The 14,700-nt window shown below is 44.4% G+C and overlaps 1 protein-coding gene across 15 annotated transcripts in view; it reads right to left on the bottom strand.

Moving 5' to 3' along the window:
* Nucleotides 1–14,700, bottom strand: part of Erc2 (ELKS/RAB6-interacting/CAST family member 2) — an 880,091-nt gene that overhangs the window by 342,077 nt on the left and 523,314 nt on the right. For all 15 annotated transcript variants that reach the window (XR_002384370.2, XM_021231590.2, XM_013118849.3 and 12 more), the window contains one exon: nucleotides 6,498–6,658. Coding sequence is in view for 14 of the 15 variants with exons in the window: in XM_021231590.2 (XP_021087249.1) it covers nucleotides 6,498–6,658 (161 nt within the window). In the remaining variant the exon portion in view is untranslated. The remainder of the gene's footprint in view (nucleotides 1–6,497; nucleotides 6,659–14,700) is intronic.

Below are 14,700 nucleotides of genomic sequence, written 5' to 3'. Positions count from 1 at the left end.
CTTTTCCTCCCTCCTGTTGGCTGGAACGTGGATTGGACACTTGGAAATGAGGCCCGCGGTTCGTGGATTGGACACTTGGAAATGAGGCCCGCAGTTCGGCACCGTAAGGCAGTGGCCGAGTTGGCCAAGTACTGAGAGTGTCAAAGCTTCAAGACACAAGTTGCTACTTGTCCGCGTTCTCGGGTCTTGTGTTGGAAGGTAACTAGAACATTCCACTCTTGTAAGGTTGTTTTCTTTACAGTTAAATTTTATTTCCCCACTATAAGTTTTATATGCAGCAAGTGTTTTGTTTTCTGCTATGAGCATTAAGCTACCAATTTCGGAATTAAGAGTGGGAAGCAGAAATTGTGAATGGCAGCTCCCTGTGCTTATGTCACTGCCTGCAGCAAAGACCAAAATCCATTCTGAACAAGCCATTCTTTGTGACACGTATTCCCTCCAGTGCTTACCGTCTTTAATCTCCACGTGTAACTATGTAGCTACAGCAGGCTTTGTGACACGTATTCCCTCCGGTGCTTACCGTCTTTAATCTCCACGTGTAACTATGTAGCTACAGCAAGCTTTCTGAACGTCCCGTCTAACACAAATGCCTTTCAAAACTGGGCAGACATTCTAGGACATTTCAGGACGTGTGACCACGATCCTTAATATATTTTATACTGTACTCTAAGTTTTTATCAATAACTTACTGCTTAGAGAAGAAACAACATTGCAGTTTAAAAGAAAATTCCTTATAGAGTAAAATTAAATTGTAATCTGAAGATAGGATTACTTCATTCTAAGTGTCATGAATGAATTAATGACAAAATAATGCACACTTACAAGCTTGAAATTACTTTTCATAAATGAGGGTCCCATTCAATCCTCAAAATGCCTCTGGGAAATAGTAGAACCCCCTTCCAACCAAGTTTATCAATTTTAAGTAATGGCTGCCTTCAGAACTCCTCTCCCAGACTCCATTTATCCTGTGCAAATTGCCAGGCACTTAGAATTCCCCCCTGAAGAAATGTGATTTGTCTTTTCTCATGATGGCATGGAGTAAAGAATAAATTGATTTTTATCATATTCCGTACGTTGCCTCCGCTTTGAAGGGCACTTACCTAATGAGTGGCTCTCTCAGAAAGGATCTCAGATCAAAGGGCCCAACAAGATGATGTCGGAGTTTGAGCGGCTGCCTTACCCCACGGGAACGAACTAAAACAACTCAGTGTATACAAAGGCTTGCAAGACTATCTGGAGGAGATGTCTAAAATCTAACAATACCCAGGAAATGAAGATGGACTCCACAAAAATCATCAGATGAGTTAAAACGCTGAGGTTTACTTAAAACGCGTTTACACAGGTATAAGAAATCACCAGCAAAAATCTAAAAGACATACTTCAAATTATGGGACTGTTAAGTTGTTATTAAAGCACTTTTGTGACTTAGCATTTTATAACAAATGAAAAATACCAGCTGCCTGTCTGCCTGTGGAATTGCTACGACAGGTTAACCTGTCTGAGTAAATGCACAAGCAGATCAGTGTCTCACAGTCCCTCATTCCTTTTAGCTACAGATATCAAATTCACCGGCCACCAATTAAACAACTGAGCTTGGTTATTGGAATGTAAGGTGATTGCACAGTATTTAAAGCTAAACTTAGAAAGGTCTTAATATTCTTTTAACAAAAGTCTTTTTTAAGCAGGAGCCAAAAAAATGAAATATCATAAAATGGATTAGCAAAAGCTTTTAGATTTTTTTAAGTAGAGAAATATTTCTCACACAAAGGGAAAGGTAAATATTATCTCCTTTGATGGAAATACATGGTTATGAACTATTAGTTTTTTTCCAATATGAGAATGATGACCGGTAGTTAGGATACAAACCAACAAAAATCACACTAAAGGAGAGTTAGGAGAAACAAATTCAGAGGCTCCCTCCCTTCTAATGAAAGTACCTTCACTTCCTATGTAGAAAATGGGAAGATATACATTGTTTCCTATTGCTCTGTATCTTAAATAACCAAGAAAGTCCATATATTTGGAAAAGGTTTTGTAAGTGATATGCCAAACCTCTTTAAGGGTTACACAATAAACTGCTTTATTCATTAATTTCCTTCACTCCTTTCACTAAGCAAGCAAGTTTGACAAGGTATGGGGGAATTTTCTCTTTCCACTAGGTCAGTACCCACCCTGCCATAGAGCCTCAGTGAGAAACTTTGATTTTTTTAACTACTTCAACCTTTGATCCCACAAATGCTTATGGGTTCCCAATACCCAGTCTTAAAAGGAAACCTGGTGCAAAGTTACAGCATGAGTTATCTTTCAGCTAGAAGAAGCAGGTGTTTTCTCCTTCTCCTTCTCATCGAGATCTAGATTAGGAGAACACTCTCTGCCCACTGGAGAAAATGGCAGGAGAAAACAGGTCAGTATGACAGGGGATCTCAAGATGATCACACACACACACACACACACACACACACACACACGCACGCACGCACGCACGCACGCACGCGCACACGAATTGACTGGGAACTGAAGAAGTGGCTCAGCCATTAAGAGGGCTTCCTGCTCTTCCAGAGTTCATTTCCCAGCACTCGGGTGGCTCACAATTGCCTGTAACTCCAGCCCAAAGGGCTCAGGAGTCTTCTTCTGTGGGCATCCACGCTCATGTAGCACATGCTTGCATGCACATACACACACAGGCACGAGTGCACACATGCACACACACGCACATACACATGCACACACACACTCACACACGCACACGCGCGCACACACCCTCTACAAAACTTGAAATAGCCAAAAGTAAATGAGTACCAAAGACAGGCCGACAGACTCTTGTGGTGGTGGAGGAAGCATGTATCTTGACTGTGTTGGCAGTTGCACAGATGCATACATGTGACAGCATGGTAGAACACACAAAGAGCCAGTACAAAGCTATGTAGATCTTTGTGAGGCTGTCAGTCTGTAGCAACGCCAATCTGAAATCTGCTACCAATGCCTAAATGGTAGAGATGACATGAATACTATCTGTGCTGTTTTTTCCTGTTGCTTATAGCTTTACGTCAATCTACATTACCAAAAAAACAATAATAGCAAACAGTGAGATTGTTACCAAAGCTTGCTTTACATTAGCAAAACACTGGAACCAAAATAATACAACAAACCTATATGCCAATACATTAAGAACACAAAATAGCATGCTTTTAGGCTTACGATACAGAAAATATTCACATCCAGAAACCAAAAGGAATGGGATTTATAAGATATGCAAGGACAATGTAACGTTCTTGAAAAAAATAAAGCACATTGGTAGACGTATACACCAAAGTGCCTCGGCGACTCTCTGTATATTAAGGCCATGAGTGATGATAAATGTTTCATGTTGCTTCTCTGTGCTTTCTGCTTTTCTTTCTCTCCCTCCCTCCTCCCCCCACCTCTAAAATGAACAACCTAGCAAATACATAAAAGGCTATCTTTTTTATGGCTGACGCTCAGGATAATCTTGTATAAGGAAAACATAACGGCAAGAGCAAAAGCAAGGGAAATGGGAAGAGTGTGTGGAACGACATTCCACTTCTACGTGAGGACATATAAGCCACCCCGCATGTGCATGGAACAAGACCTGCTTCCTTCTGAGGCCATGGTCTCTAACAAGCATGGTGCTTCCCAGGGCCTGCTAAATTCTTCATCCGCAATTATGTGCCCAGGAGTCTACTTACACAAGTTGGGAGAGTGAATCCAGCTGCCTTCCCGTTCTAAAACTTCAGACCATTCGCTTTTTGCAATGAATTTAACAGACACACCTCTCAGCTTTAAAAGCCCATGTTAGATTTCAAAGTACTTTCACATACGCTATTTTGTATTAATCTCAGTCCGGTACATTATTTTTACCCTGACCTTAGCAACACGTCCATAAAGCAGTCAGGGCAGGTATTACTACCTCCTCGTTAATGAAGAGAAAATGGAGACAACCAAAGAGTCATCTAGGACGTGATGCCTTTTTCTTGACACAGGGCCCCATCCTTATTCCCTCCAGCCCTGCCTGGTGACTCTCTTCCTACCAGGGTTTAGAAGTTTAGTAGACATGGTTAAAGAAAGAGTTCCAGAAAAAGGAAAATCCAAGTCTTAGCATAGCATGGCTAATAAACATCAACAATAATAACACACATCTGATTGTCCTCGGCAACCAAAACAGGGTTCAGTCAATGTCACGTAGCAATGTATCAATTAGTTCAGCTCAAAAATGGTGACACATAAAAGCAGTTGGTTGGCTAGAGCAGCTGTACAGGCTGATGAGCCTCGATGGCAGCCTCAGTGAGCATGATTGTCCCACGCCTAGGTCATTTTAGTCCCAAGTAAGGCATCCATAAGTTGGTCTTCTGGGTGAGCTAAATAATGAAATTAGGTTCATACTGGGCTTTAATGAAGTAGGACTTTGTTTCTTGGAGCCACAGAATTAACAGAAGAATTCTGTATTTATTTTGCAGTGGCAGCAGATTAAACACTTCAGAAATAATGTGGCAATTCACCAAAGAGGCCTTAGCTAGGTGCTATCTGAAGTCATGAAATTGAGTGGGAAAACATATACATGGAAACGGCTTATATTATGTTATAGAAAAACAAATCCAATTTCAGATAAATGGTACTCCTCACAGAGCACCTTAAATGCGACATCATGCTCCCTGGCTGACGGAGCCCTTTATAGACACACATCATTTTCTGCGTGTCGTGCCCCGTGTTCATACAGCCTTTCACGCTGCTAGAGGGGGAAGCTGTGGGGTCAGCAAGGTTAAGGGCAGGTCCCTGCCACAGTTGCCGGGCAGAAGTACTAGGATCGTACCCAAGATCTGATGATTCCTAACTAGCGCAGTCCATTATTAGTCCTTTTTCTCGAGACTGGGAAAGCGTGCACCCTTTGTAAACAAGAATGGAAAGGCTCTTATGACGGCAAATTGTATTCCTGGAGGTGCAGCGGTCACGTGGGGGTGCTTTGAAGACCAAGGAGCACAACAAAGCTGCCTGCACACGTGACAGCACATGAGGAGACACAAGTGGGGTGTGTCTGCGGCCGGTGGATTCAACACGTTTGTGGGGTTAATCGTGTGGTTTCACCATCTCATCTGGTCATTTGCCAAGCAGTCAGTAAGCACCTACCATGTTCCCAACTCTGCTTGCAGCAACAGGATTTCTGCAGTGACTCGGGCAGACAGAAGTTCCAGACCTGGTAAAACGCACACGGAGCTCCACGGGAGAATGAGAGAATAGAAAGGGAGCTTGAAATGGAAGGCTTTGCTCTAATCCTGGCCAGGTGGCCATAAGCAAATTATTTGAATCTCCCGGAGTCTCGGTTCCCTGGCTTCTAAATGGTGTATAATAATATCTGTTTTTATTGTATCATCTTTTATTAGACAGAATGCTAGTTTATATGAGTTTATATGTGAAAAAAAAAACCTTAACTTGCTCTTTGGTCTTGGAGAAACTGAGGTAGTTGAAGAGACATAAAAGTTTTATTCTCATTATTAAACCCTTCAAAATATTTCATTCCATATTTTCCATGATCTAAGCTTTCTCCGTTTAATGTTAACCATGTGTAAGACTTGCTGGGTCACCATGAGGTCACTCTTCCATACCTAGCCACCAATTTCAAAGTCTGTGTTACTGGCTTAAGATGCCACAATTATGCATGCTTCCCTTATTACAGGAGGAAGTAGGGTTTAAATTGTATCTTACCGATTGTCTCAGTCAACCATTTATAGAAATGCTATTTCTTGACTTGTTCTTTGGGAACAAATCCATTGCAATTATTATTCAAATCACTTAATAATTCTCCTTCTTATTGTCCTCCATTGTGATCCTTCATTGTGAAAGCAAAACAGGAGCTGGGTAGGTGTAGGTGGACACGCCATGGGGCCACAGGAAAGACTGCTTCCCAGGACCAAGCCACACTTTAGTAGCAGAAGCAATGAAAGCAAAACCCTCTTCCATAACTTCCCTGTTCCTTCCACCCTGAACCAAAGTGTGCATGTTGGAGGAGAGTTCAACCTATGTTTTATCAATCTATCAAATCGGAGTCCCGTCTCTTTGACACTGGAAGTCAGTACTGGCCAGGCATTGACCAGCTGTGAGGATAACAATTAGCAAAGTCATTATTTGTCAGGAAAGCTTCCATGGACTTCAAGAAGCACCCAGATTACCGCTGTGCTGAACAAGGCCTCAGGTCTCCCTGCTGCTGTCGCTGACCTTTGCAACAAACAGATCCGTGAGGGCGGGCGCCATCCACAAAACACAGACGTGCATACTCCAATGCTGGGTATACTTCTTTTTTTTAAAGTAACAGATGTTGAGGGAAAAATGTGCACCAAGAAGCACAAAAGCTATAATTTAAAAAATAAGTAACTACTCGAAAATCACAGATTTTGTGTTGGTTCCTTCTCCACACTCCCAGCTCCCCTACCTTTTCCTGCCACCAAAGGGGAGGGACAGAGACTAGAGGAGCAAGGACGGGTACTCACTTCATCTCCAAGATCTCCTCCAGCTGTTTCCTCCTCTCTAGACGGAGGTTGGCCAGGTGTGCTTCCTTTTCCGCCAGAGACTGCTGGGTGGAGGCGAGGCGCGCTTTGGTGGCGTCCAGCTCCTGTCTGGTCTTCTCCAGGGCCTTCATCAGCTCCTCTATCTGAAAGACACATGGTGGCGCACACGTCATCTCTCCCTCGGCCACACCCAAAGGCATGTGTTCTCAAGAAACCCAGAGGGACAACGGGTCACCTACAACTACATACAAATGGAGCTCAGTCGTACTGTGTCGCTGGCGGAAAACAAAGCTTTCGTACAATCTCCCAAACTCCCCAAGGTCTATTCAATTGGATTGGCCATTGATATTTATAGAAACTATTTAACATACCTATTAGAAGGGGGTTGCTTGACCCAATTTCAACCTATGGTGGTTCATCACCTCAGGTACTTCCTCCCAGCCAGAAGGAAGTAAGACTCAAATACACTTTGGCTGGCACTATATACTTTTGTGTGTAGGCCTGAGAGTGCTTTGACAGAAAGTTAATCAGGTGCTTCAGATTCATTCAAGTTTTAACCCATCAAGACCTTGTTTGGTCAGAGGTATTTGATGTCCGCAGAGTCCTTCTCACCCCACTTCCCTGACTTACACTCAGGAAGCAGAGTTTGGCCAAAGGTAAACAGAATTCTACCCACAAAGGGTTCAGGTTTGGTTTGCCCCTGAAGCTTGAGAGGGTTCTAAACTTGAAATAAATGACATGTAACTTTTATAGGGTGCTAATACACCATAGAAATAAGCCAGACTATCAAATATCTAGGATTTTCAGCCAGGTCTCCCTCTCCCCCCACCCAAATTGGACCAAGGAGCTCTGAGATAAATCCTTACCCTCCCCCAAACCATTGGGGGCTTTTAAAGCCAACACACAACAAGGAGGATAGGTGTTTATGGTCATGTTCCAGAGACTTCCATGAAGCAAGCTGGTAAAATGTCATTCCCTGTACAGATGCAGGCTGCATCCACCCTGCTGATTCAAAAATCATGGTTCAGGAAATTTCTAGATTCCAGAGCTGATGTGTGGATTTCTAAGGCTCTCCTTCCAGCTGAACTTGGCAGCATGGGCTCATCCATCACTAAAGTCAACAGAAAACCCTTCATAATGTGTCAATGACATGTTAGGCCCCAATTCATAAAGACTTGCTACATAGTTTCTGCAGTTTTACATGGACTTCATTCAGAATAAGCATTAAAGTTCAGGTTCAAGGTAAATTGCATGCTTTTAAGAACAGCCTCCGTCTTGCCCTGATAAAAAGAGGCAACTTAATGAGCCTGTAAATCAAAACTAGAATGAAAAACTTTTAAAATTAAGGAATATAAAAGATAATCTACAAAACTCACAGAATCATGTACATTTAACTGTAGACTCCTTAAGTACATACAACTGAAACAGCAATTAAGCTCTTGGGTTTCTCATAAAGGTCATTAAATATGACTAGAAGCCCTCTGAAAAGCAACATGTCAAAAGCAGTCTATTCCTTTATATAGTTATTATTACATAGCAGTATTTCAAAAAGATATCACAGGCTGGAAGGAGGGCTCAGTGGATAAGAACAGGCACTGCTCTTTCAGAGGACTCCCCTTCAGTTTCCAGCACCCCACTTCAGGCAGCTCACCACTGCCTCTGACTCCAGCCCCAGGAGATGCAACACCTTCTGGTCTCTGTCAACATCTACACACACACACACACACACACACACACACACACACACACACACACACTCAGTTAAAAATAAAAAGATAAAAAGAAAGCTCCAAAGACCAATTCAGAGAATGTGACTGACTCTTCACATGGGATAGCCTGTGTCCCCCTAGACTCCATTTTCTGTCACAACGTTCTTTACTTCAAACAGACTATTTATTCCAGGGATTCTTATTCCCTCTTATTAGCTGAAACTGAACTGTTCGAATCTGTAGACCCAGAAATACCAAATTCAGTTGGGCTCACAAATTGTCAGTTCTCCTGCCACCATTTTGCTTGTGGCAAGTGGCAGCTAGCTTCACAATATCCTAACCAAACAGCTTTTAGCCAGTGACAGTCGGCAGCGTCCGTGTGTTGTCTCAGCAATGCTGCATGTAGAACCTGGGCACTTGAGAGGCGCAGTACAGCGCTTGAATGGTGGAGACCGCTTGTCCTCGGCATTCTTCTGTCCTACCATCAGCTGAGACTGGTGTCCCCATCACACTGCTTGTAGGGTTTTCAAATAGTGCGTCAGGCTATGACAACCCCCAGCCCAAGCTATGAGTTCCTAGACAGAAAGTGCTGCCTGCTGAGGCACTGGCCTCTGGTCTACAATTCCTGCTGCTGCCACCTGCAAACAATCACTCTCTCAGGGTATGTTTCTAGGCCCTGCCCATGGTTACACTAGGTTTAATGTTTTAGAGTTCCATGAATGACTCTCTTTACTCTCCAGACATGAACACCAGGTATTCTCCCTGTGGTAGTAGTCATTAGGTCAGGTTTCACTGTTCCAGTTCCCCACAAAAGCCAAAGACTACATATGAAAACATAAGTTTTCTTTTCCTTTATAATTATTATAATTAATGTTATATGTGTTATAATATTATAATGTTATAATATTATTACAATTAATGCTATTATAATTAATAACATTATATCTAGTTAAGATACCACCAAATCCCATCACATGGAAATAAATATTATAACACTTCGTTGCAATTTTCTACCTCTATACGCAGAGGTTGTATGCATGTATGGAAATACGATTTTATAAATAATGCATCTTGTGTACTTTCCTTTGTCATTGTTTTTACAAATTAGCAGTGCTATGGTCTCTCCATTTTCCTAACTATTACACTTTCCTTAGTGTTGGGGTCTGAGGTTTGTGCCCACCCCAGAACTCATATGCTAAAATCCTAAATCCCAAGGACATGGCATTAGGCAACAGAGTTTTGGGCAAAGGACTAGGTTATGAGGGCAGAATCCTAATTGATGATTAACCTTTGGTAAAACAAGACCAAGGGAACTTGTTTCTTATTCTGCCATGTAAGGGCCTGGAAAGAATTCAGCACTCTTCCATGGAGGAAGTCAGCCCTCTCCTGAACTAGACCATTCTGGTCTGTTGTCTTGAGTACCCCAGCCTCCGAAACAGTGAAAAAGCTCTCTTCTGGGCTGTAACCGAGTCTCTTCACTGATAACGGTGATAACTCCCGAGCAAGTCAGGACTGTATGGCACAAAGCAGTTTAGGTGAAGCTTTTAGTGCCAGGACTGGCAAGTGGGGCATTCGGTGCATTCTTCACACATCAGGCAGCACAGAAGGTTGCTTAGACATTTTTTTAATGAGTGAGTCACTTACAACTGCATAGCACTGGATTATGGAATTTCTGGGCCTCAAGTTCCTCACCTATGAAATGGGGCTAATAACAGCTCAGCTCAAAGAGCCTCGTGAGAATTAGTGGGTCACTTTTCTCCTCACTGTGACCAAATACCCCTGAAGAAGAGACTTAAGGGACGAAGCATTTATTTTCACTCACAGCTTAGAGGCTACAGTGGCAGATAAGACTCATGGTCGCACCAACAGGAATGTGAGGTTTGTTCACACTCTTGTCTGGAAGCAGAGGCAGGTAGATGCTGGTCTGTGGATTACTTCCTCCAATTCTAGTCTATTCAGGGTTTTAGCCTATGGGATGGCACCGACCATGCTCAGCGGCAGTCCTTCTCTTTAGTGAGTCTCTGAACACCCTCACAGACACATCCAGAGGCGTGCCTCAATTCCTAGACGATTTAAAATCACATCCATATGACAAGAAAGACAGCAAGAGCTCGGCACTGTAAGAGAGGTGGCTCTTATTAACCAGTGCCCAGCGAATGTTTGACCCCCTTATATGTTTGCTTGTTACTGCATTCAAGGATTTTGGGCTTGCTGTCACCTACCTCCAGCCACATGGACATGTGAACGTATACTTCTGAACTGTCCTTCATTCTCTTCTATTCACCAAAGGGGTGCATCTTTCAATGCCCTGCCGACACAGGACCCTTTCACTCCACTCATTACTCTTGAGCGGTCAGAAGCTGGAACTCCGCAAACAGACCTGGGTCAAGTGTTGTTTGCATCTACAGGATCATTGTGATCTTACATGGCTTTTGTTTTTCTTTAAGATTTTTTTAACATTTTAGTTTTGAAATTAAAATATAATTACATCATTTCTATCCATTTTAATTCTTTCTTCCAGCTTTGTAAAACCCTACCCTGCTCTCTCTCTGTCTCTCTGTCTCTGTCTCTGCTCTCTCTCTCTCTCTCTCTCTCTCTCTCTCTCTCAAATTCATGGCCTCAATTTCTTTAATTGTTCACACACACACACACACACACACACGCGCGCGCGCACTCATGCCCACACGTAACCAATGCTTTAGCTTGCTACAGATTAAAATCACTTATGAAGTTAGAAAAACTCCAATGCTGAGATCACACACATGGTTTAAGCAAGGCATCTATATTTTATTAAAGATCCAGGTGATTCCAAAGTGTGGGCAAGCCTGGGAACCCTGGGCATTTTTCCTCTCTTTAAACTTGCAAATCCTTCCTTATCGGGTAGAAAGACAGAGCTGTCCTGCAGGACTGACAGAAGCCCAGCTCTCTGCCCCACCCTACGGGGCCTTTGCTATCCAAGATCCCTCTACCCAAACCAGGGGTGCTTGGCTTTCCAGAGTCTGCACCAGTTCTGCAGGATACACGTTTGGCTGCTGTAGCTGGACTATACAATCCCCCAGAGATCAGCACCCATCACTGCCCTGTATTCACACCTAACAAACCCTACACAATGGGGAGACTAGGAACATAATGACAGTTTTTAACACTCACTCTGAGCCATTTCATGCAATAATGAACCATTAAAGCCAACCACGATGCTTTCTGCCCTTCAAAACCTTGGCCTCCATTTGCCTAGAGTACACTTCCTTCTCCATGGAGACAGGGTACTCAGAGACCAAGTTTTGAAAGGATGAAGGCCAGGACTCACTGATGCCTGGCAAGAGCAGGTCTCCGGAATCCCACAGTGGCCTAATAAAAGTGTCCTCAGTTCTGTGATGGAGTAGAGCCCAGAGGTTCTGAGGCCTGCTCTGTACTCTGCGTGTTCCCTCCTAAGCCCTGGGGGACACACACCCCATCCTTACTTTATGCTTCATGGAGAATATCCACTCTGCAGAACATTTGCTGTAAGCTCATCCTCAGAATGTCTGGGTTGGCAGGAGGGCTCAGAAACAAAGCAGTAGTTTAATTACAGTTGTGATTTTAAGGAAGACTACTAAAGGGAAGTACTAAGGAGTACAAAGGACTAGAGCCACAGCAGAGCCTCCCCAGTCTTTCTGCCAGCCCTGGGGTCAGTGCTGGGAGCCCCCAACTGCTCTCACCCTACCCTTCGAGGTATGGGCTCTCACTGACTTGACCTCTCACCAGTTTGGCTAGGCTGATTGGTTAAGAAGGCTCAAGCATTCTCCTGCTTCTGACTCCCCAGTGTTGGGATTGAAAGTACATGCCACCAGGCCTGGTCTCTCCCTCCCCCTCCCTCCCCCTCCATCTCCCTCTCCCTCTTTTCCTCATGAGTGCTGAGAATTCAAATTCAGGTCCTCATGCTTGCATAAAAAGCATTTTATCAACTGAGCCATCTCCCCAGCCTGGCTTCACTAATATTCATTCATTCATTCAATCAATCAATCAATCAATCAATCAATCAATCAATCAATATCCCAGAAATCCCCCAAACTCCAAACAATAAACAACTATCAGCCATTTCTTATTTTATTGGTCTATCTGTGTTGCAGACTATAACATGGTCACAGTACTAAGACTATCCGGTTTCACTTGAACGACTAACCCCACACACTGTAATAATAAAGAAGCCACCAGCAGCCAGATGTCTAAAAAGTCACCCTATATAGCTTGGGAGAAATGAGGATCTTTGAACCTGAACAATAGAGCATTAAAAGGATAAAATTTAAAATCCCTTCAAGACATAAAATTGTTCACATGTATCAACCTAAACTGGCACACATATGTGTGCTGCTTAATTGAACATATGAAAGCCAGCGTCTCTCTGTAATCTGCCAAGAACACTGGCTGGGACACCTTCCCAAGGCATGGTGGGCTCCCAGCGCTTTGTAATTACTCATCTGGCATGATCCGATGGGCAAGTATGTTGACAATGGCGTGATCTGATGTTGACAAAGCAAACTTCTACCCCTTCATATTGTGCACCAGTTATCAGTTGGCAAGTAGACTGTGCTCGTGATTCGGAGGTTTTAATACTGCCTTTTCCAAGCAGACTGGCTTGTCCATGCCATGCTCTGTCATCTATCCCAGTTTCCCGTGCCCCACTCTTCATGTTTAGGTATGCCCTCACCTCAGCCAGTGAAGTCCCCACAGCCTGAGTCACAATAAACCTGCACTAAGAAGTGATCCCAGGGGGACAGCGGGACACTGCCAGCTTTGCTGAAGGTGGAGGTCGGGGGAGACTGGAAGACAGTTCAGTCAGCAAAGCACTTGCTATGCTACCGTGAAGACCTAAGACTAATGCTCCACCTAAAGCACCAGTATGAACAGCCAGACACGGGTGCATGCTTGCCACCCCAGCACAGGGGAGGCCGAAGCGTGTGCACCCCTAGGGCTCCAGTCAGCCTCGTCAAGGCCACGGACAACAGTGTAAGACTTCACTCGAAAAAACAGGATGGACAGCCCCTGAAGAACAAGACCCAAGGTTTGTCTCTACCTTGCACATAATGAACATGCGCCACTCATGGACATGTACACACACACACACACACACACACACACACACACACACACGTGTCACTCACACATACCCAAACAAGTGCATGAAAAGGTAAGGCAGGCGGGCGGGTGGGCGGGCGGGCAGGCAGGGAGGAAGGAAAGGAAGGGATACGGGCTTAATTCCCCCCTCCTCAGAAGCAGCAACTTCTCAGGCAGTAATGCTGTGATTTAGGAGCAAGGACTGCTAATCTTGCCTTCCAGTCACCCACACCTGGCACGTGGGTCTTGCCCACCATCCAACCTCCCCGCCGCTGCATTAGAGTGACACCTTTTGGAAACTGTTGAAACTGAGGGCCAGGCTGCTCTCCACCTGGACCTGACCATCTGCAGATTGCGCTTATAATCTGCCTTCTCCTTGCTGAATGAAAGAACCTAAGAATTCTTTCCTCAGCAAACAAAATCCACTTCAAGCTCCTCAATTTTAGCCACATTTAAATTTTTCTGCTTCCCCTGTCTCTTCCTGGGGTGGGGGATAATCAACAAAATCATACACGGCGACAAAAGACAGATAGAAATGTGCAGAACCCATACACCTGACTCCACAGAGACCACTGAGTCAAAGGGCACTAAGTACAAGTTGAGCACCAGTCCAAAATGGCCCCAGGCATGCTCCACTCTTGCTGGCACCAGGCTCTGCAGAGCCCCCTAAAAGGCAAGCTGTGGGGACAGGCTTCCAGGTGTGCGTGCTGTGGGTGCTCCGTGAGCAGCCGGGAGGTTTTCTGCACCCTGCGTCGCCGCTCTGCAGAACTGTCATTGCTCTAATCTGATGTGGCATTCTTTAGAACAGGATGGAGCATGGTGAAAGAGCATGGGTTCCAAAGCTGGGCAGCTGGGCTCCCGATGAGGCTAAGACCCCAGCGCACGTGGGCTGTGTGCTCACCTGAGATGGACGCCAGCCTGCTCATCCTTAAGTATGGCTGCTGATTGCACTTCCCAGGTCCTGGCGGGGACCACATGAGCTACAGCAGCCCCCAGTGTGCATGCGCTTAGCCTGAAATGGCTATGAAGGAAGGTGTCGGTTTAAATGCCGGCACTGAGTGTTCAGACCGTGACAAGATGGACAAGTACGACAAAGAATGGGGTTTCTACTCTTTTGCGTTTTCAGGAAGATAACCTACGCCCCCCTCAATAGAGTGTGGAAAGGTTTAAACTTAACTTATAAAGAGTCAAATCAAACATCTGCAAACTGTGCATTGTTCATCTTTTAATCTTACTGAGGAAAAATCTCAAATATAAATCTGAAGGAATGGAGAGAGGTTAACGAGCGTACACTAGCCAGGAGAACACCGTCGTGCACAGTGGTGATGCTGGGCCAGCCTGTCTGAAGCGCGCACGCGCGCTAGCCAACTGTGACTGGAGAG

This window comes from Mesocricetus auratus, unplaced genomic scaffold (assembly GCF_017639785.1).
Source record: "Mesocricetus auratus isolate SY011 unplaced genomic scaffold, BCM_Maur_2.0 Super-Scaffold_100006, whole genome shotgun sequence".
Lineage (NCBI taxonomy): Eukaryota > Metazoa > Chordata > Mammalia > Rodentia > Cricetidae > Mesocricetus > Mesocricetus auratus.
This window is presented reverse-complemented; position numbering and strand designations above follow the sequence as displayed.